This window comes from Rhinoderma darwinii (assembly GCF_050947455.1).
Source record: "Rhinoderma darwinii isolate aRhiDar2 chromosome 1 unlocalized genomic scaffold, aRhiDar2.hap1 SUPER_1_unloc_23, whole genome shotgun sequence".
Lineage (NCBI taxonomy): Eukaryota > Metazoa > Chordata > Amphibia > Anura > Rhinodermatidae > Rhinoderma > Rhinoderma darwinii.
The window spans coordinates 329,821-351,006 of NW_027461660.1; the positions used below are offsets into that span (position 1 = coordinate 329,821).

Consider the following 21,186-nt stretch of genomic DNA (forward strand, 5'->3'; position numbering starts at 1 on the left):
AGGCCCATCACAGGTGGGTTTCGCAAAGGGCCGTTCAGCTGTGACGAACATCCGAAGAGTTTTATTGGCAATGGATAAGGTTGGAGATGGCCGGGGGGGAGAACCACCTGCCCTGATCACCCTAGATGTAGAAAAAGCATTTGACAATTTGAGATGGGGGTGGTTGGGTCAGGTGCTGGATGCCATGGGTTTTCAGGGGGCTTTTAGACGATTTCTGAGAGTTCTTTACACACAACCTAAAGCTAGTGTACACACGCCTGGATTTATCTCCCCGTCCTTTCCTTTGCTAAAGGGGATGAGACAGGGATGTCCGTTGTCCCCTTTACTATTTGATCTGGCTTTAGAGCCCTTGGCCCGGTCCCTGGATACAGACCGGACATTTCAGGGTATTTCGATTGGGGGGGCGACTCTGAGGCTGGCTCTTTTTGCGGATGATATCCTCTTATTTATGGCTCACCCGGATACAGAGCTGCCCAAAGTACTGGATGTCATATCGGATTTTGGCGTTTTTTCGGGATTCAAACTGAATGTGTCTAAATGTGAGGCTCTGTTTCTGTGCACCACAGACCCACGGGGGGGGGGGGAGGGGTTACCCACTCAGTTGCACAATATTCCAGTGGCCAAACGATCCATCAAATACTTGGGGATACATATTGGGCGCACAGCCGACTCACTTTATCGTTTGAACTATCTCCCCTTATTTACGAAGATCTTACATGACTTGAAAAGGTGGCATGGTTTACCACTCTCTCTATTGTGTAGGAATCACCTTCTTAAGATGATGAGCTTCTCGAAGCTATTATACCCTTTACAAACCCTGCCACTTCTTTTAAAGCATACAGATGTCTCAAGACTACAGTCGGCTTTTGGTCACTTTTTATGGAAAGGGAGGAGGCCTCGAATCCGTATAGACAAGCTCATGGCCACTAAGGAGAGGGGGGGTATTAACTTACCTAATATACGAGGGTACAATTTGGCCTGTCTAGCAAGACATGTTATAGACTGGGTGGCGTCTACTAGTTATCATTCAGATCACACGCTTGAATCACATTTTTGTGCCCCATGGGACCTCTGCACGCTCCTGCATTCGTCCCTATCAGCCATGCCTGGGTACATAAAGCAATCGGTGATCTGTAGACATACTTTCATGACGTGGAGGGCGATGAGACGGAGTTATGGTTTATCTTTTCGAGTTTCCAAATATCTTCCCCTATGGAATCATCCGGAATTCGCTCAAGGAAGACATAGTAGTCTCTTTGCAGAATGGAGGGCGAGGGGCATTCTAAGGGTGGAACATCTACTCCATGACACGGATCCGAGATGGTTGACGGGTCAAGAATTGATAGACAAATTTGGGTTGAGACCTTTCCAAAGTATCCAATATGCTCAGGTCCAGCATTTCTTTAGGAATGCGCTAAGGGAGGTGGGTCGAGAGGTGATCGCAAACAAAATGGATAAAGCAATTTTTCAACATACGGGAATGCTGTCTGTATCACATATCTACTGCAAAATTAGGGATAGTTTGATTGTTACTCCGCCAGAACAATTTTTCATAAAATGGGAAGAACAGTTAGGAGACGGGGACCTCAGGGACAAAATTCTGATAGGATGGGGTTCAGTTCGGAAACATGTGATGAGAGAGGTGTGGAGAGATACTCAGTTTCGCATAATGCACAGGGCAATCTTAGGTTTTAATATACCGCCGAGCACTGCTATGCCTGACCGCCTGGTGGCCTGTCCTAAATGTCATGTCCAAAAAACAGATCTGTTCCATGGTTTATGGCAGTGCTCGGCAATTCAGCCCTTGTGGTCTCAGGTCCGTGACATGATGGATACACTATGGGGATTGACCCTGCCAATGTCGCATGTCCTTTTCCACTATTGGGAGGAGGACACGGATGGTGGCAGAGCGGAAGGGAGACACCTGCCCCAACTGTTTCATCTGATCTGTTTGGTAGTTAAACGACTACTGCTACAACAATGGTTGGTATCAACAATACCAACTATGCAAAATATAGTGAACCAACTAAAGCAATGTTTACACATAGAACGATTAGATGCGGAACGTATGAAAACCAAACACACTAAAAGATTTTTCATAAAATGGAAGGCATTCATGATACGGCATTTATCTGAATCAGAACTTAAACAGGCGGTGTCTCCCTTCACGCTCACCAAATGGTACTTGTTGGAAGTCTTAAAGGGTACGCTGGGTCGTCTGCATTTGCGGGACAGCTGAATTTCTCACCAAACTAAACTAGGATTTTCTCTTCCCGAGAAGGTGGGAGGTGTTTGTCCCCTTTTTTCCTTATTACTGCTTCATGAATATTCTTATTTTTACAATTTTTGATACAAACTAATGTGCAATCTCTTTATTTGTTATATTACACTTTGTGGTAATACTGTTTAATATGTTTGAGCCTGCGCGCTCTTATTTGTTGTGTGGTTTTGTATAACTTGCAGAAAATAAAAAACTTCAATAAAAAAAAAAAAAAATAAGAGACTACATCTCTTGTAGTACGACCCATGTAATTTATTATGCGGTGTGCGGTTGCTCTAAGGTCTATGAAGGCCTGACTTCCAGAGAACTCAGGGTACGCACGAGAGAATATGTGCGGGACATTAGAGGAGCCAATGCCATAGATGACCCTACTCAATTAAAAACGTTACCATGGCACTTTAAGTTATACCATGGCTGCAACCCTAAGTCCCTAAAAATCATAGGGACCGCATACATTGTGGCATCAGAGGGGGGGGGACTTGAAAAAGGTCTTGGCACAGAGAGTGCAGATGAAAAACTCAGCTTTGCCCCATTTTTATAGTACTACAATAGTATATCCCTATCACTAAAAAGCATGTTTTTTAAATTATTTTTATGTGTCTTGTCTTATATGTTTTACTAGGTATCTGATGTACCAACTTTTTCTAGCTCGATTGCTTCAAAATATGATATACACTAACATTTGAAATATACATGAAATAGATTTGGTACGGTAACGGCAAATTTTTCTTCCCCTACGTATCAAGATCAGGATCATCGATACATATATGTATATATGCTGCTTATAACAACCTTGCCATTATATTTGATATGTCGGTTTACTGTTTCTTCCTGCTTTTATCCTCCCCTTCACAATGAACCTTGTTTTGCATTGTTACTTTGTTACTTTCACAATAGCACTTTGTGTTTTTGCTTTTTGTTTGTTTGTTATTTGTTTGCTGTTTTTTAATTTTTCACATTATTATTGTTTTCTTATGTTTTCATCACTCGACTTTGCTGTTTATGGAATGATATTTATCACGATGGTATGCCCATTTATAGAAATAGTTCTTGTGGACATTGCGCGGCATGACTGTTTTGCAATTTAAATGTAGCGTCTTGCACAACTTTGGAAAATGACATGTCAATGTACACTTTGATGCATCATCACTTCATATATCCTCTGTTTCCATACAAATCACATTCACAATACTGCGTGGGAGACATTTTTTATATATAACTTCATATATCCTCTGTTTCCAAACAAATCACATTCACAATACTGCGTGGGAGACATTTTTTATATATAACTTCTATTGTCTTCCATCCTAAGATACACTATGACACGAATGCAATATGTTTTTTTTTATCTATAGGGAGGAGTTAGGAGAAAGGCTGGATTTGCGAGTATTACATTTGTTACGTACCTTTCTGTGTTGACCAATGAAGTGCGCACTCTGTCGGCTGTGGCCGGGATGGTGTCTGCCCCGTTCCTGCCTCCTGTAGTGCATTGCGCATGTCCGGAATTCCTGGTACGCGTCAGGAACCCGGATGTGCGCTCCAGCACAGGGGGCCGGAAGTGGGGCATGACTCGCTTCCGGTTTCGACGATAGACATGCGCCAGCTATTCATTGAGGTCTCACTAATTTCAAACATCTGAGGTATTTAGTATATAAATAGCAATTGCTGTAACAGGACACATACACACCCCCTGAGGAAGCACTACGCGAAACGCGCATTGGGGTCCTAAACACATGACATGGAGACTTGCAGGACTACTGAGATAGGTAAGGTGCTGATGTACTCCTGATAGCATTTGCCTCTCCCTTTTCATATGGACGGTTTTTTGTCCTAAATATATGCACTTGCACTTTCTTTGGGATAGGATATTGCTACTTTCAGGCCACTGCTATACCTACAGCACTTATATGTAGAAATTAATACAACGTCAAATTACAGATCTGCTAATTTGCTATGGTTATGTGAACATTTCTAGAGTCTTCTCTGTTTTGATACCTTTTTTAATTGTTTGTCTAACCTATATGTGAATAAAATTGTTATTTTTTTTATATATATGGCTTTGTACTCCGTTCCTTCCGTATGACATTAATTTAGGAGTGGCCCAAATCTTATATAAGGGAAGGTGTCCCGTGTGGACATGACTTAGCCCGCTGTGATACTATTCTAGGAGTTTATGTATTTGTAATAGTAAGGATATGTGGGAGATGCTGTTTCACAAAAAAAAAAAATCACACCACCCATCATCTCGCTGCAGATCATTCAGTGACTACAGTACAGATTAGAGGCAGAATAAACATTTACATTAAGTGACTCACAGGTGACGTCAGAATCTAGTTGTTATTTTTCTCTTTTCCTTTCCATTCGGTCCAGACCTCTATGATGACTTCTCTCAGCCACAGCCCATTTCTGCAGTTTGCTGCTCAGATGTCTTCAGCTTCTCACTCACCTATAAACGAAGATAAAGTTTTCATGATGCCACACACTGAACCCCTAAATATAATAGCGCCATACAGGGTTGGCCTTAGGGGTGTGTGACCTGTGCGAGTGCACAAGACGCTGTACCCTCCCAGCATGTAGGGGTGCCACTGGGCTAAGCCTCTACTCTGCGCTCTGATCTTAGTTACACACATGGAGTAAATAAGAGCCGAGGAGCAAAAGCAGTGGAGGAATCTCTGCCCACAGCCCGCCCTGCAAGAAGCCTGTGATCCTGTAAAGGATTTACCAGACACAGCTTCTGTGTCGACACCCGTGATTAATCAGTCTGCATCTGCTCCTAGGTCTGATAGAGTGACTCGATCTGCTACCACTCAGGCTGGTAGGCTGAGGAGTGGGAGAACCTATCACAGCCTGGCCAGATGGAGCTAGCTCCCGCCCTTGGTCTATTTATACCTTCATTTCCTGCTTTTCCTTTGCCTGTGATTCTGTCTGGTTTCCTGGCTCTGCTGTCCTCTGCTTCAATTTGACCCTGGCTTTACGGACTACTCTCCTGCTCTGCGTTTGGTACCTCGTACACTCCTGGTTTGACTCGGCTCGATCACTACTCTGGTTGCTCACGGTGTTGCCGTGGGCAACTGCCCCATTTCCCTTAGCTTCTGTGTACCCTCGTCTGTCATGCAATTATGGAGCGTAGGGACCGTCGCCCAGTTATACGCCGTCGCCTAGGACAGGCCGTGCAAGTAGGCAGGGACTGAGTGGCGGGTAGATTATGGCTCACCTGTCTGTCTCCCTACCCCGACATTACAGATCCTGTCAGCAAGGATAGATGGTAACTGTGTGTAAATATTCCAGTATGTTTGTGTATATGTGTATACAGTATGTGTATATGTGTGTATACAGTATGTGTCTCTGTGATTGTATGTTACAGTATGTGTGTGTATATACGTGTCTGCATGTGTTTATGTCTCTTTGTAAATGTGTGTGTTCAATATTAAAGTAGAACTGGCAAAATGAAGATATCTGTGCTGCCCCTTATATACCTTGCTGCCCCTTATATACCCTGCTGACATTTATATACCCTGCTGGCCCTTATATACCCTCCTGCCCCTATATATTCTGCTGTCCATTATATACCCTGCTACCTCTATATACGATTCTGCCCTTTATATACTCTGCTGTCCCTTATATACCCTGCTGACACTTATATACTCTGATGCACCGTATATACCCTGATGCCCCTTATATACCCTGCTGCACCTTATTTACCCTGCTGCCCCTTATATACCCTGCTGCCCCTTATATATTCTGCTGCCCCTTATATACTCTGCTGCCCCTTATATACTCTGCCGCCCTTAAGGGAAACACCACATTTTCATATATGCTAATCTATAATCTTTAACCAATACATGGGAATTCATTAATAGAAATAATCTTTTCAAAATGTACCTCCAGTTTGGAAGTGCACTGCATGATACACACACACAAACACACACACACACACACACACACACACACACACACACGTGTGTGTGTGTATATGTGTCTGTATGTCTATATATTTACCTGTTTGTATATTCCAGAATGAGTGTGTGTGTATATATATATATATATATATTTGCCTGTATATCTAAATATCTGCCTTTATGTATGTACAGTATATATGTTCCAGTATGTGCGTGTCTACATATGTGGGAATTTTTGGTTTGTGTAGGGTAGCCCGCACAGGGCGCCATCCAACCTTAGCCCGTCAATGGTGCCATACACGGCACCTCTAATTATAATAGCACTGTCACGTTGGGTTCGTGGACGCACTGGGCCATACCGCCTTGGCAGTATGGCAGCTGGCCAACAGGTCACAGTCTATAGTTCGTATAGGGTACCTGTGGCAGCTCGGACAGTAGCAAGGCAGGCTCGGCTGGGACTAGGCAGCAGGTAGACATCAGGCGTAGAGTAGCAGGACAGGCGTGGAATACAGCACAGCACGACTACATCTTCCGTTTCATGCGTTCGACTGCCAGCAGGATGGAGGATCAAGTCTGCTGCCAGATCTGCAGAAAGTCCCTAAAAGCAGTGTCAGCAGCTGGTACCTCGGAAGTTTCAGGCACCGGGAGAGGAATTTGTGGGTGTTGGCCATAGACAATAAAAGAACGATGTATTCCTTATGGACTCGCTGGTGTGATTTTTGTAGGAGAATTCAGCCCATGGGAGAAACTGCACCCAGTCATCATGCTGATTGGAGATAAAGTGGCGTAGGTAGTTCTCCAAGATCTGATTGATTCTCTCGACCTGACCATTGGACTGAGGATGGTAGGCCGAGGAAAAGTCCAACATTATACCTAGGAGTCCGCAGAGGGCTCTCCAGAACTTCGAGGTGAACTGAAACCCCAATCAGACACAATATGCTACGGCAAGCCGTGCAGGCGGAAGATGTGTTGGATGAAAGGCTTGGCCAGTTGAGGAGCAGTAGGAAGAGGAACGAAGTGGGCCATCTTCGAAAATCGATCCACCACCACCCAGAAGGTACTGTATCCAGCAGAGAGAGGCAGGTCAGTGATAAAGTCCATAGCTATATGCTGCCAGGGAGCATTGGGCACAGGCAATGGCTGGAGCAGGCCAGCAGGTCTGGAGTGAGCGACCTTGTTAGCTGCACACACTGCAGGGGGAAACAAAGTCCATAATATCCTTGGGCAGCGTGGGCCACCAGAAATGATGGGCAATCAAATCCCAGGTCTTACGGGTCCCCGTGTGACCTGCCAATCTAGAGGCGTGTCCCCAGAGGAGAATTCTCTCTCTGTCAGCCAGGCACACAAAAGTACTCCCTGGAGGAATGTCCCCAACTAGCAGGGGGTTGACAGAGACAATACAAGACGGATCAATAATGTTCTGTGGAATCTCCATGGCGTCTTCTGTCTCAAAAGACCTGGACAAGGCATCGGCCCTCACATTTTGGTCAGCCGGGCGATAATGGAGCTTAAACTGGAACCTGGTAAAGAACAGCGGCCACCTGGCCTGACAAGGATTCAGCCTTTGGGCCGTCTGGAGATAGGTGAGATTCTTGTGGCCGGTAAAAATGAGGATGGGATGAGCTGCACCCTCTAGTAGATGTCTCCACACCTCCAGAGCCAATTTGATGGCCAGTAACTTCCGATCCCCAATCGAGTAGTTGCATTCTGTGGAAGAGAAGAGCTTAGAGAAATATCCACATACCATTGTCTTGCCCTTGGAACCTCTTTGGAACAGGAGTGCACCAGCACCAACAGAGGAGGCGTCCACCTCCAACTAGAATTGTAGGGAAACATCTGGATGATGGAGGATAGAGGCTGACGTGAAGGCATTCTTCAGGCTATTGAATGCCTCAGGAGTCCACACCTTGATGTTCATGCCGTTCTTGGTGAGGTTAGAGATAGGAGAAGTTTGGTATGAACTGTCTGTGAATCCCAGAAAGCACTGTATGGCAATCAAGCGTTGAGGGCGTGGCCATTCCAGGACGGAATTTACCTTTTCAGGTCCCATCTCCAGTCCTCGATTCAAGATGATGTAGCCCAGGAAGGGTAGAGCATCTTTCTCAAACACACACTTCTCCAACATAGCGTACAGACGATTCTCCCTTAACCGCAGCAAAACTTGACGGTCTCTGATAAGTCATAGGATCTGGAGAAAAAATCAAGATGTCATCAAGATAGACTACTACACAAACATAGAGGAGGTTACGGAAGATGTCATTAACAAACTCCTAGAAGACCTCGGGAGCATTACGCAGGCTGAAGGGCACTACAAGGTATTCTTAGTGTCCATCACGGGTGTTAAATGCAGTCTTCCATTCGTCACCCCGGCGAATCCAAATTAGATAGTAAGCCCCACGCAGGTCTAGTTTGGAAAAAATCTTGGCACTACATATACGATCAAATAGTTCTGAGATCAATGGCAACGGATACTTATTTTACACCGTAATCTGGTTGAGACCCCGGTAGTCGATATAGGGACACAGAGAACCATCCTTTTTCTTGACGAAGAAGAACCCGGCTCCTGCCGGGGAGGAAGATTTCCATATGAAGCCCATCTCCAAGTTCTCTTTAACATAGGCAGACATTCACAGAGTCTCTGGTAAGGAGACAGGATATACCCTACCACGGGGAAGGGATACACCAGGAATCAGCTCGATAGGGCAGTTATACGCCCGGTGTGAGGACAGCGTCTCCGCCTCCCTCTTGCTGAAGACATCCGAAAATGCAGCATAATGACCAGGCAATCCAATGACTGAGGCAGAGGAGGCTGAGCCAAACTAATCTGTCCCAGGCCACAGTTGTGACACTCGGGGCCCCACTGGAGAACTTCTCCAGAGTTCCAGTCCAGGACTGGGGCATGTAATCAGAGCCAAGGCAGGCCCAGCAGCACGGGGTTAACGGCCTTGGACAAGACAAAGAATGATAACAGCTCGGAGTGGAGAGCTCCCACTTGGAGACTCAGTCGCTTGGTCACAGCAATAACTGGATCTGGCAGAGGTAGTCCATTTACCGATTCAACCGTCAACGACCTCTCCAGAGGGGTAGTGGGTAATTGAAGAAGATCCACCAAGTCTCTACAAATGAAATTAGCAGCAGATGCAGAGTCCAGATACGCAGAGACCCTATACGTTTTTTCGCCGGACACTATGGTCATGGGTATGAACAACTTAGACGGGACTCCTTCTTTGCCCAAGGTTGTCTCTCTTACCAACCCTAGGCTTTGGGACCTTTGGGGACACAGACGCACAAGATGGCCTCCAAGGTCACAATATAAACAGAGTCCCGAAGTGCATCTGTGTTGTTTCTCCTGGGTGGATAGCTTACACTGGTCCATCCTCACAGACGCCTTAGGAGGATCGGCACCTGAGGACAGCAGAGGTTGCTGCAAGGATGGTACCAAACTAGGAAGGCCTCCCTCCCGATGAGCCTCTTGGACCCGTTCTCGGATCCTCAGATCAATCCGGGTGGAAAGAAGGATGAGGTCATCCAGGGTAAACGGTAGATCTCGAGCAGGAAGTTCGTCCTTATTTTTAGGAGACAGACCATGCTAGAATGTAGCTACCAGGGCCTGATTGTTCCACAATAGTTCTCCCACCAGGGTGCGGAAGTGGTTGGCGTACTCGCTCACGGAGGTGTCTCCTTGGTGTAGGTTTAACAAGGAAGCTGCTGCAGATGAGACTCATCCAGGCTCCTCAAACACCATGCAAAAAGTCCGGAGGAAGCCCTGGAAGTCACGGGTCTCTGGTCCTTGTCTCTCCCAGATAGGATTCGCCCCTGAAAGAGCCTTGCCAGTGGGGAGAGATGATTAAAGCGACCCTTGCACCATCAAAAATTCCCTTGCATACAGGCTGAAGTGGATCTGTCACTGGTTCCAAAATCCACGACAGGTACCTGCGTCTCGTCATCATAGCGGTCAGGAAGTGGCAAAGAAAAACAGGGATCAACACCGCCAGGAGGAGTAGTAGGAGGAACGGCAGCTTGTGCCTCTTGCCAACGTGTGAGAATGTTCAAGGCCTGGAGGAGTTGGTCCTGTCGAGACCGGAGGTCCAGCATATCCGTCCATATCTCTTGTGACATCATCTTGGATCGACCAGCGGGGTCCATGGCCTGAGCGCACTGTCACATTGGGTTCGTGAAACCACTGGGCTGTACAGCCTTGGCGGTATGGCAGCTGGCCAACAGGACATAGGTTACAGTCTATAGTTCGTATAGGGTACCTGTGGCAGCTCGGACAGTAGCAAGGCGGGCTGGGACTAGGCAGCAGGCAGACATCAGGCATGGTGTAGCAGGACAGGCGTGGTATACAGCATAGCACGACTTTAGCTCAGCACGGCACTTGACCAGGATAGAACGGGATACAGGTTACAGGTACGGGAAACACTGGGAACTGGAAAACACTAGGAGACCATTTGCATATACAAACTTAGGGTACGACAACAACGCGCAGGCGTGGGAGGAAGGGGCTGGGCCCTTCTTATAGTCCAGGGTGCTTATGGGACCCGGCCGAGGTGAGCGGAAGTGAGCGCTGGCGTCTCCTGAGGAGGAGACTGGGGCCAGCGCTCACAGATCCATGGCTGCGGGCGTCAGGCGGTGAGTGAGCCTGACGGCCCGCGGCCATGGGCTAGACATGTAGATTAAAAAGAATTATACATTTATTGAATAAATCCAAACATCCCAGAACCCAACAAATAAAAGTGCTATTATTCCCTGTGCATTTCAATGTCCATTAAATGTCCATATCTTTAAGCTTCTTATTCCTTCTTCCACTGGTCTAAAATGTCTTTTACTCTGGGACGGTTTTTTCCCCAGAGCTGATGTCCTAAAGTCCTCTTTATTTCTTCTTCTTCCGGCCAATGGTCTTGAAGCAATCCTATGATTAAAAGATCAAAGATTATTATTATTATTATTAATTAGTATTAATATTTTATTATGTTAGAGAGAAGAAAAAAAGAGAGAACATCATTCTTACCTATTATGTAGACAACTCGCATTCTGTTCTGCAGTTTCCTCCACCGATCATACAGACGTTGTCCATGGATTGTGGACACTGCATTGCATCTTTTAAGTGTTGGTAAATCCTTCTCCACAGTGAGGGGATACTTTTTAGTAAACCTTTCAAATGCTTCCTCCTTAGACCAGACCAGATTACGGGAGGTTTCTGGTCTTGTGCTCTACCCATTTTTAGATTCTCTTCCATCGCAGCTCTGCAAAAGACACAATTATTTTAGTCAAAGAGATAATAGAAAACAGCAAAACAAAGGGTCAATAATATGAACATATTGCTGCCCAGGTACTTACTTTGAGGTGGAAGGCTGCTCTTGCAATTCTTGAATCCTGTCCGGTAACGATGATGCTTTTATCATGTTGTTCATGGTCTTCTCCCGATAAACACACTCAGCCGGGTCGTTTGAATGTGCCTGGTATTTTGAAAATAATTGTGTCTCGATGGTTTTCATGCAATTTGAGGACACATAGGCTTCTGACATTCTCCTGACCGCCTGGCTGGTCACTGGCTTTAATCCAAATCTATACAATAGAAGAAATAATTATTAAAAAAAAGTTTATTACGTTGGCATGTAGAGTGGAAATCTAACCGTCACTAATAAGAACTTACTTTGTATGAAGTCTTGCTAGATTGGTTGAAACATTGTGTAACCTTTCTCTGGAGGTGGAAATAAAGAAGTTGCCGATCTTTTTGTTCGCCTTCACAAGCAGAGGCCTCACTATGTCGTGATATATTTCAAACCACTGAAAAAATTAATAACAAAATACATAGTTGTTAGATTGATGAACGAAAGATTGTTAGATGACAGATGCAGTAGATGACCTTGTACTGTAAGATTCATACCGTTTCCTCTTCTTTATTTAGGGGATTCACACTGCACATATAACGTTGTCCTGATATTGCTAGATGTACATTCACTTATATTGCAAATTGGATATCACTGCCTTTATGAACGATTAAAATGTGATTTTATTATAGATATCAAAAACTAAAAAAACGGCTAAATAGTCATAGAACTATTTTAAGGCAAAAGCAGGGGGACCAGTAGGGGAACGCAGGTGGATACTGTACTTATCCACATACACCTCCACTTGCATATAGGATTTAGGTCCCTTTAAATTATAGTATAAACCTGGTCGTCCCTGCCACTAGAGCTGTGTCCCAACGCGTTTCAGCACCCCCAATTGGTAGGGTGCGTCATCAGGGGTCACAGTATTTGTTTATGAATTTGAAACACAAATAGGCCGGTTAGCACATGTTGCGTGCTCTAACATCCACCCGGCTCGTGCACGACACTAGTCAGCTGGTCGCACGCCGACCTGATATAGTCCTGGCCCCTCCCACTATCTGGAGGCACGGCGCCCGGTTTACCAATCCCACGCAGGCACGCAAGAATTACGTCACCTGCACGAAATGGGCCTCCGCAAGCACCGTGATGCCGACGATGGGAGGAGCGAAAGCATCCCTAGAAACCAGGGATACAAAGGCGGCCATTTAGAAACCTGGCAAGGATTGTTTGGCGATAGATGGCTTTATAAATAGACGGAAGCATTGACTGACTGTGTTATACAGGAGCTGCGGGACTGTTAGATTTAATGATGGAATTAAAAATGACCATAGTTAAATGGCATATGACTCGTAGTGTGGCATAGAGCTGGAGTGTACGATGACTCATATAATAGGGATCAGGTCATGCAAAAGGGAACATAGAATAGAATGATCGACTTGCATGTGGTACACCTTAGGTGGCATATGACTCATATCATGGCATTAAAGAGAGGTATGTAATTAGTAGAGATCAGATCAGACCAGGAGCACTATTGTGGAAAACGGGTTATAAAAAACAATTAAAGGACAATTGTTTGTTGAGGCCCGCAGGTTTCACAGTTTGCATACGGAAAATCCATTGGGCCTGTTTTTGTAAAATCCTCTTATTCAGATCACCCCCCCTGGCCGACGATCGTATATGCTCAATCCCCTGAAATAGAATCACATTGGTGTTACCAGCATGGCATTCCCATACATGTCTTGCCACCGGAGTATCCTCATTTCTGCGAATGTCCCCTAGGTGGTCCCTGATCCTCCTCCTGAATTCCCTTGATGTCTTACCAATCAATATATTGCAGCCCACACACACACACACACAAAATAAGATATACAACTCCTCCTGTTTTACAGTTAATGAATGATCTATTGTCAAAAGTCCTCCCTGTAGTATGACTCTGAAAATTTTTGAGGCATAGTATGGAATCACACGCCTTGCATGAGCCACATCTAAAAGTGCCCTTAATGTCATGTGTTAACCATGATGTAGATGAGGTAGATTGCAGGTGGCTATGTACCAAACGGTCCCTTATCTTTCTACCCCTCCTATATGTCACCAATGGTCTATCACCCATCATACTTCCAATATCCGGATCTGCTTTGAGAATACCCCAATAGGCTTGGAGTACACTCATCACTTCCAAATTGGAGGAATCAAATGTCCCTATGATGCGTATCTGCTCATCAATCGACCGCTTCCTAGGAATAAGTAGATCACTTCTATTGATGTTTAGAGCATGCTGATACGATGATCTCAAGACTTTATGAGGATAACCTCTACGGCGGAATCTATTTTGTAGGTCTGTTGCAGCTATTTTGAAGTCTGTAATGGTGGAGCAATTCCTACACACCCTAAAGTACTGCCCCTTAGGTATTCCCCTTTTCAAGGGTACAGGGTGCCAGCTCTCCCACTTAAGTAGACTATTGGTCACTGTGTTCTTCCTAAACACACTGGTCTGGATACATCCTTGTTCAGTCTTGAATATACTGATACCAAGGAATGTTATTTTGTTGTCATGAATCTCAGAGGTGAAGAAGAGCCCCATCTCATTGACATTAAGGATGGCTACAAATTCGCTAAACTGTTCCCTGGTTCCCGTCCAGAGAATTAAAACATCGTCAATGAATCTTAGCCACAAGAGGATCATAGATGTCCATCTCTCCATGTCCTCATTAAACACAATCTTCCTCTCCCACCAGCCCAAGTATAAATTGGCATATGAGGGGGCACAGGGACAACCCATCGCCACCCCCCTGAGCTGCTGATAGTATTTACCATCGAACAAGAAGAAGTTATGTTCAAGGACAACTCTAAGTAAGTCAACTACAAACTCATTGTGTGCCTGAAAGTGTATTCCCCTTTCATTGAGGAAGTCCCCTACACCAAGATTCATGGGGTATAGAGCTGTAGAGGGCCTCCACATCCAGTGAAGCCAAGTGTACCCCGGTATCACATCTGATACCATCAAGTCTTCTCAATACATCCATAGTATCTCTAATGTAGGATGGGAGAGTCGACACAAGGGGTTTAAGAATTTAATCAATATAGAGACCAGCATTTTGGGTCAGATTATCTACCACTGAGACAATGGGGCGACCCTTGAGGGGAGATGTACCTTTATGCACCTTCGGTTAGCTATAAAAGGTGGCATATTGTGAATGATCGACAAGGATGAATCGTTGTTCATCAATACTGAGCAGATTCAACTATTTACCTTGATTTATTAGTTCCTTGAGGATGTTGCCAAAGGTCCTCATTGGGTCACTTGGTAAAATACGATAGCAATTTGAATCTCTCAAAATACGATGGCACATTGTTGTATATTACCTCCGATCCATCACCACAATGTTGCCCCCTTTATCAGAGGGCTTTATGACAATGGTCTCATCTTGTTCAAGTGCTTGTAGAGCAACCATCTCATCTGTCGAAGTATTAAACTTAATTGGAATACTAGAATCCATTTTCCTCAATTGATCAACCACTACCTCTAAAAATACGTCAATCGGTGTATTATCATTAACGGGTGCATTTCTTGTTGATGGAAGCCTCAAATTAGTAAATGGTCCATCCCCCATATTTCTTTGACCCTCTTGCAGTAGTTGATCAAGTATTCTAAGATGTGGTAGGTCCTCCTCTACAATCCCTAATTCCATGCACTGTCGCCTGTCAGGAGTTTAAAAAAAAAAATAATTCCATTTAAGCTTGCGCCCAAAGAGATTGAGATCCTTGACCCATGTGAATAGGTCAAATCTATTTGTGGGCACAAATGACAACCCCTTCTTTAAGATGCTGGTCTCTTCTGTAGTCCAGATACGTGATGAGAGATTCATTATCTGCAAGTCACCCTCCTTATGACTAGAGATCATACTTCTCTCCGATCTCGTAGGAGGTACTCTGAGATAAGATGGTTCCTGGCTAAAAAACCCTCTCTGTTGGAGTTCTTTCCTTTACCTCTACCCCGTTGGTTCATACGGGTAGGGTTCCTCTCCTGATAGTGATTGCCCCTGAGCCTTCTAATAGGGAGTCTAGGGTTATCTGAATCAGATTGTTCTTGTTCGGAGGAAGAGAGTTCCGTATCCTGTTCTTGACCCCCCACATTCTTTGTACTGTAATCAAAGATTTTGCCCTCCTTAAAGTCAGCGGTATCACGGACAAATTGAAAATGCTTCCGTTCTTTAATGTGTCCCGTGAATTTCTCTATGCCCTGCAGGAGTACAACTTCTTTTCTTTCAAAGTCTGGATTACTGGAGAATTTCCTAACTGCTTCCATCCCCTCTTTTAGTTCATTAGAACTGCGGGCCAATAGAACTTCCTCTAATAGAATCCCCATGAACCTTAAAGATGAATCAATAGATTCCTTCTCCCATTTTTTTAGGAGGTAAGGTGACCTTACCCTTGCTGCTGGAATGAGGGTAATACGTAGGCCTCGAGGTACGATCTTATTTTTCAGGTAGGTATCTAGGGTTTGAATCTCCCACCAAGATCGAATATGATCCTTATAGATTTTTGTGAGTTTACTAAAAGAGGCACTAATCCTGAGGTGTTGTATTTGAGACGCCAATTCATTTTTAGAAAATACTTCCTTTGCATCGCTCATCCATTTAGCCACATTAATCTCACCAGTAAGGAAGCCTGCCATCCCCACTGTAATACTGAAAGATCAATAAAGGATTCACACTGCACATATAACGTTGTGCTGATATTGCTAGATGTATGTTCAATTATATTGCAAATTGGATATCACTGCCTTTATGAACGATTAAAATTAGATGTTATTATAGATATCCAAAACTAAAAACTGCTAAATAGCCATAGAACTATTTTAAGGCAAAAGCAAGGAGACCAGTAGGGGAACGCAGGTGGATACTGTACTTATCCACATACACCTCCACTTGCATATAGGATTTAGGTCCCTTTAAATTATAGTATAAATCTGGTCATCCCTGCCACTAGAGCTGTGTCCCCAGAGCTGTGTCCCAACGCGTTTCAGCACCCCCAATTGGTAGGGTGCGTCATCAGGGGTCACAGTATTTGTTTATGAATTTGAAACACAAATAGGCCGGTTAGCACATGTTGCATGCCCTAACATCCACCCGGCTCGTGCACAACACTAGTCAGCTGGTCGAACGCCGACCTGATATAGTCCTGGCCCCTCCCACTATCTGGAGGCACGGCGTCCGGTTGACAAATCCCACGCAGGTACGCAAGAATGACGTCACCTGCACGAAACGGGCCTCCGCAAGCGCCGTGATGCCGACGATGGGAGGAAAAAAAGCGTCCCTAGAAACCAGGGATACAAAGGCGGCCATTTAGAAACCTGGCAAGGATTGTTTGGCGATAGATGGCTTTATAAATAGGCGGAAGCATTAACTGACTGTGTTATACAGGAGCTGCGGGACTGTTAGATTGAATGATGGAATTAAAAATGACCATAGTTAAATGGCATATGACTCGTAGTGTGGCATAGAGCTGAAGTGTACGATGACTCAAATAATAGGGATCAGGTCATGCAAAAGGGAACATAGAATAGAATGATCGACTTGCATGTGGCACACCTTAGGTGGAATATGACTCATATCATGGCATTAAAGAGAGGTATGTAATTAGTAGAGATCAGATCAGACCTGGAGCACTATTGTGGAAAACGGGTTATAAAAAACAATTAAAGGACAATTGTTCGTTGAGGCCCGCAGGTTTCACAGTTTGCATACAGAAAATCCATTGGGCCTCTTTTTGTAAAATCCTCTTATCCAGATCACCCCCCCTGGCCTATGGTCGTATATGCTCAATCCCCTGAAATAGAATCACATTGGTGTTACCAGCATGGCATTCCCATACATGTCTTGCCACTGGAGTATCATTTCTGCGAATGTCCCCTATGTGGTCCCTGATCCTCCTCCTGAATTCCCTTGATGTCTTACCAATATATTGCAGCCCACACACACACACACGAAAAAAAGATATACAACTCCTCTTGTTTTACAGTTAATGAATGATCTATTGTCAAAAGTCCTCCCTGTAGTATGACTCTGAAGAGTTTTGCGGCATAGTATGGAATCACACTCCTTGCATGAGCCACATCTAAAAGGTTGTGTTTAATGAGGACATGGAGAGATGGACATCTATGATCCTCTTGTGGCTAAGATTCATTGACGATGTTTTAATTCTCTGGACGGGAACCAGGGAACAGTTTAGCGAATTTGTAGCCATCCTTAAGGTCAATGAGATGGGGCTCTTCTTCACCTCTGAGATTCATGACAACAAAATAATGTTCCTTGATATCCGTATATTCAAGACCGAACAAGGATGTATCCAGGCCAGTGTGTTTAGGAAGAACACAGCGACCAATAGTCTACTTAAGTGGGAGAGCTGGCACCCTGTACCCTTGAAAAGGAGAATACCTAAGGGGCAGTACTTGAAGGTGCGTAGGAATTGCTCCACCATTACAGACTTCAAAATAGCTGCAACAGACCTACAAAATAGATTCCGCCGTAGAGGTTATCCTCATAAAGTCTTGAGATCATCGTATCAACATGCTCTAAACAGCAATAGAAGTGATCTACTTACTCCTAGGAAGCGGTCGATTGATGAGCAGATACGCATCATAGGGACATTTGATTCCTCCAATAGGGAAGTGATGAGTGTACTCCAAGCCTATTGGGGTATTCTCAAAGCAGATCCGGATATTGGAAGTATGATGGGTGATAGACCATTGGTGACATATAGGAGGGGTAGAAACATAAGGGCCCGTTTGGTACATAGCCACCTGCAATCTACCTCATCTACATCATGGTTAACACATGACATTAAGGGCACTTTTAGATGTGGCTCATGCAAGGCGTGTGATTCCATACTGTGCCGCAAAACTTTTCAGAGTCATACTACACGGAGGACTTTTGACAATAGATCATTCATTAACTGTAAAACAAGAGGAGTTGTATATCTTATTTTGTGTGTGTGTGGGCTGCAATATATTGGTAAGACATCAAGGGAATTCAGGAGGAGGCTCAGGGACCACCTAGGGGACATTCGCAGAGATGAGGATACTCCGGTGGCAAGACATGTATGGGAATGCCATGCTGGTAACACCAATGCGATTCTATTTCAGGGGATTGAGCATATACGACCGTCGGCCAGGGGGGGGGGGGGGTGAACTGTATAAGAGGATTTTACAAAAAGAGGCCCAATGGATTTTCCGTATGCAAACTGTGAAACCTGCGGGTCTCAACGAACAATTGTTCTTTAATTGTTTTTTATAACCCGTTTTCCACATTAGTGCTCCTGGTCTGATCTGATCTCTACTAATTACATACCTCTCTTTAATGCCATGATATGAGTCATATGCCACCTAAGGTGTACCACATGCAAGTCGATCATTCTATTCTATGTTCCCTTTTGCATGACCTGATCCCTATTATATGAGTCATCGTACACTCCAGCTCTATGCCACACTACGAGTCATATGCCATTTAACTATGGTCATTTTTAATTCCATCATTCAATCTAACAGTCCCGCAGCTCCTGTATAACACAGTCAGTCAATGCTTCCGTCTATTTATAAAGCCATCTTCCGCCAAACATTCCTTGCCAGGTTTCTAAATGGCCGCCTTTGTATCCCTGGATTCTAGGGACGCTTTCTCTCCTCCCATCGTCGACATCACGGCGCTTGCGGAGGCCCGTTTCGTGCAGGTGACGTCAATCTTGTGTACCTTGGTGGGATTGGTCAACCGGGCGCCGTGCCTCCAGATAGTGGGAGGGGCCAGGACTATATCAGATCGGCGTTCACTCGGCTCGTGTTCGACCAGCTGACTAGTGTCGTGCACGAGCCGGGTGAATGTTAGAGCAGGCAACATGTGCTAACCGGCCTATTTGTGTTTCAAATTCATAAACAAATACTGTGACCCATGATGACGCACCCTACCAATTGGGGGTGCTGAAACGCGTTGGGACACAGCTCTAGTGGCAGGGATGATCAGGTTTATATTATAATTTAAAGGGACATAAATCCTATATGCAAGTGGAAGTGTATGTGGATAAGTACAGTATCCACCTGCGTTCCCCTACTGGTCCCCCTGCTTTTGCCTTAAAATAGTTCTATGGCTATTTAGCCGTTTTTTAGTTATTGATATCTATAATAAAATTTAATTGTAATCGTTCATAAAGGCAGTGATATCCTCTTCTTTATTTAGAACCAATACTGCTCTTTGTTTTGTTGCAGTCTTGTGTTCCTGGATCGATATTACCACGTTGCTGTAGTTTTTTTGTGTTCTTTCTTTCCATTCATTGACCTACAAGATAAATATATTGTGAAAACCAGCACTACACAAATGTTCAAAGACAGCAATAAAAAACAAAGGTTACTTACTGTCATATTTTGGACCACCCTAGGTCGTTGCATTTTTTTTTAAGATAATGAGGGACTCCAAATAATTGACAACTGTTAATTTTTCGCTATCAAGGAGTTCATCGCCATTTTCAGCCATCTTCAACACCCTTTGGAAAGTGGGTCCAGCAACTTTCAACACCGTTCTCAAGTCGTCAGGCTTTGAAACGGTCTCCGATAAGCGCTTATGGCTGTTGAAAGAAAATAAATGAAATTTAAGAAATGAAAAGGCAGAAGAAAAAATTAATACATATTAAATTATGTTCTTGTCAATCTATTCTAAGACCTCATAAAACTATTCTTAGACTTACTTCTTTGCAACATTCTCCTTGGAACTTCCTTTGCTCAGACTCTTTTGAAAAACTGCAAGCTTGCCGAGGTAGATTTTGGCTGCATTGTAGGTCTTCTTGTCTTTATCACCTAGACATCTGGCATTCATCAGGTAAAAGACGAAACGCTTCAAATTCTTCAGATGATTGAAGACGGTCTGATGAGTGTTTCCGATTGCCAGCAACTTGGCAAAGTACTCGTTTGTCTTCTCAATGTCGTAGACAAATTTCACAGATGGCTTCTTGCTGTCCATGAAATACAGGAAGCGAGCAACGTTCTCTACCTATAATGATGAAATGGGATAAATTAAAAGGAACAGAATCTTACATAGATGTATGTTATTTACATGATGATTTGGTGCTTATCTCCTGCTTGTTTCTGACAACGCTTAAGGTTGTTGCAAGATAGTTATCAAAACCAACGATCAACTCTGAGTTCAGAGAATGCCTCTTGTACAATCAGCTTCTGACATTTTCTTCCTCAGTGGGTTGTTCCAGGATATCTTGGGATCGTCAGTCAGTGCTTCTTGGTCCATCGCATCATCCTCTTCTTTTAACTCATTTTCTTGCCGTTCATACTTCTCTTCCACAGTGCCGTCATCATTTTCCTTGTCAGAGTCGCTTATCATGATGACTTCTTCTTCTTCCTCCTTTATGACATCCTCTGACTGTTGACAGCTATTAAACAAAACATTATATATTAATATCACATGCAAGGAAAATGTTTCCACAACATGTATAAAGCTTGGAGACAAAACATTTCTCACCTTTTTAGTTTTTTTCTTCGACCGCTGGCTGACATTCTTTCGTTTCCGGGGCTTTTGCCATCTCAACTTCAGAATTATCATTTCTGACTGGATTACACCTTAAAAGTGTAAATACAAAATGAATGATATTAGAAACATACATACAAAAATATAAA

The 21,186-nt window shown here is 44.2% G+C and overlaps 1 protein-coding gene across 2 annotated transcripts; it reads right to left on the reverse strand.

Moving 5' to 3' along the window:
- Nucleotides 1–9,046: 9,046 nt before the first annotated feature.
- LOC142671115 (uncharacterized) lies at nucleotides 9,047–20,941 on the reverse strand. 2 transcript variants are annotated; one of them, XM_075847136.1, is made up of 8 exons: nucleotides 20,736–20,941; nucleotides 20,247–20,548; nucleotides 19,918–20,126; nucleotides 19,796–19,840; nucleotides 11,837–11,970; nucleotides 11,521–11,748; nucleotides 11,192–11,426; nucleotides 9,047–11,092 (listed from the first exon to the last, which is right to left on the reverse strand). In XM_075847136.1, exons 3-7 carry the CDS (start codon nucleotides 19,948–19,950, stop codon nucleotides 11,195–11,197), a joined length of 672 nt encoding a protein of 223 aa, XP_075703251.1. In that variant the 5' UTR covers nucleotides 19,951–20,126; nucleotides 20,247–20,548; nucleotides 20,736–20,941; the 3' UTR covers nucleotides 9,047–11,092; nucleotides 11,192–11,194. The 2 variants fall into 2 exon arrangements, with proteins under 2 accessions (XP_075703251.1, XP_075703252.1); XM_075847137.1 differs by lacking the exons at nucleotides 19,796–19,840; nucleotides 19,918–20,126; nucleotides 20,247–20,548; nucleotides 20,736–20,941 and adding an exon at nucleotides 12,071–12,602 and having other exon boundaries at nucleotides 9,048–11,092.
- Between the last annotated feature and the right edge of the window lie 245 nt (nucleotides 20,942–21,186).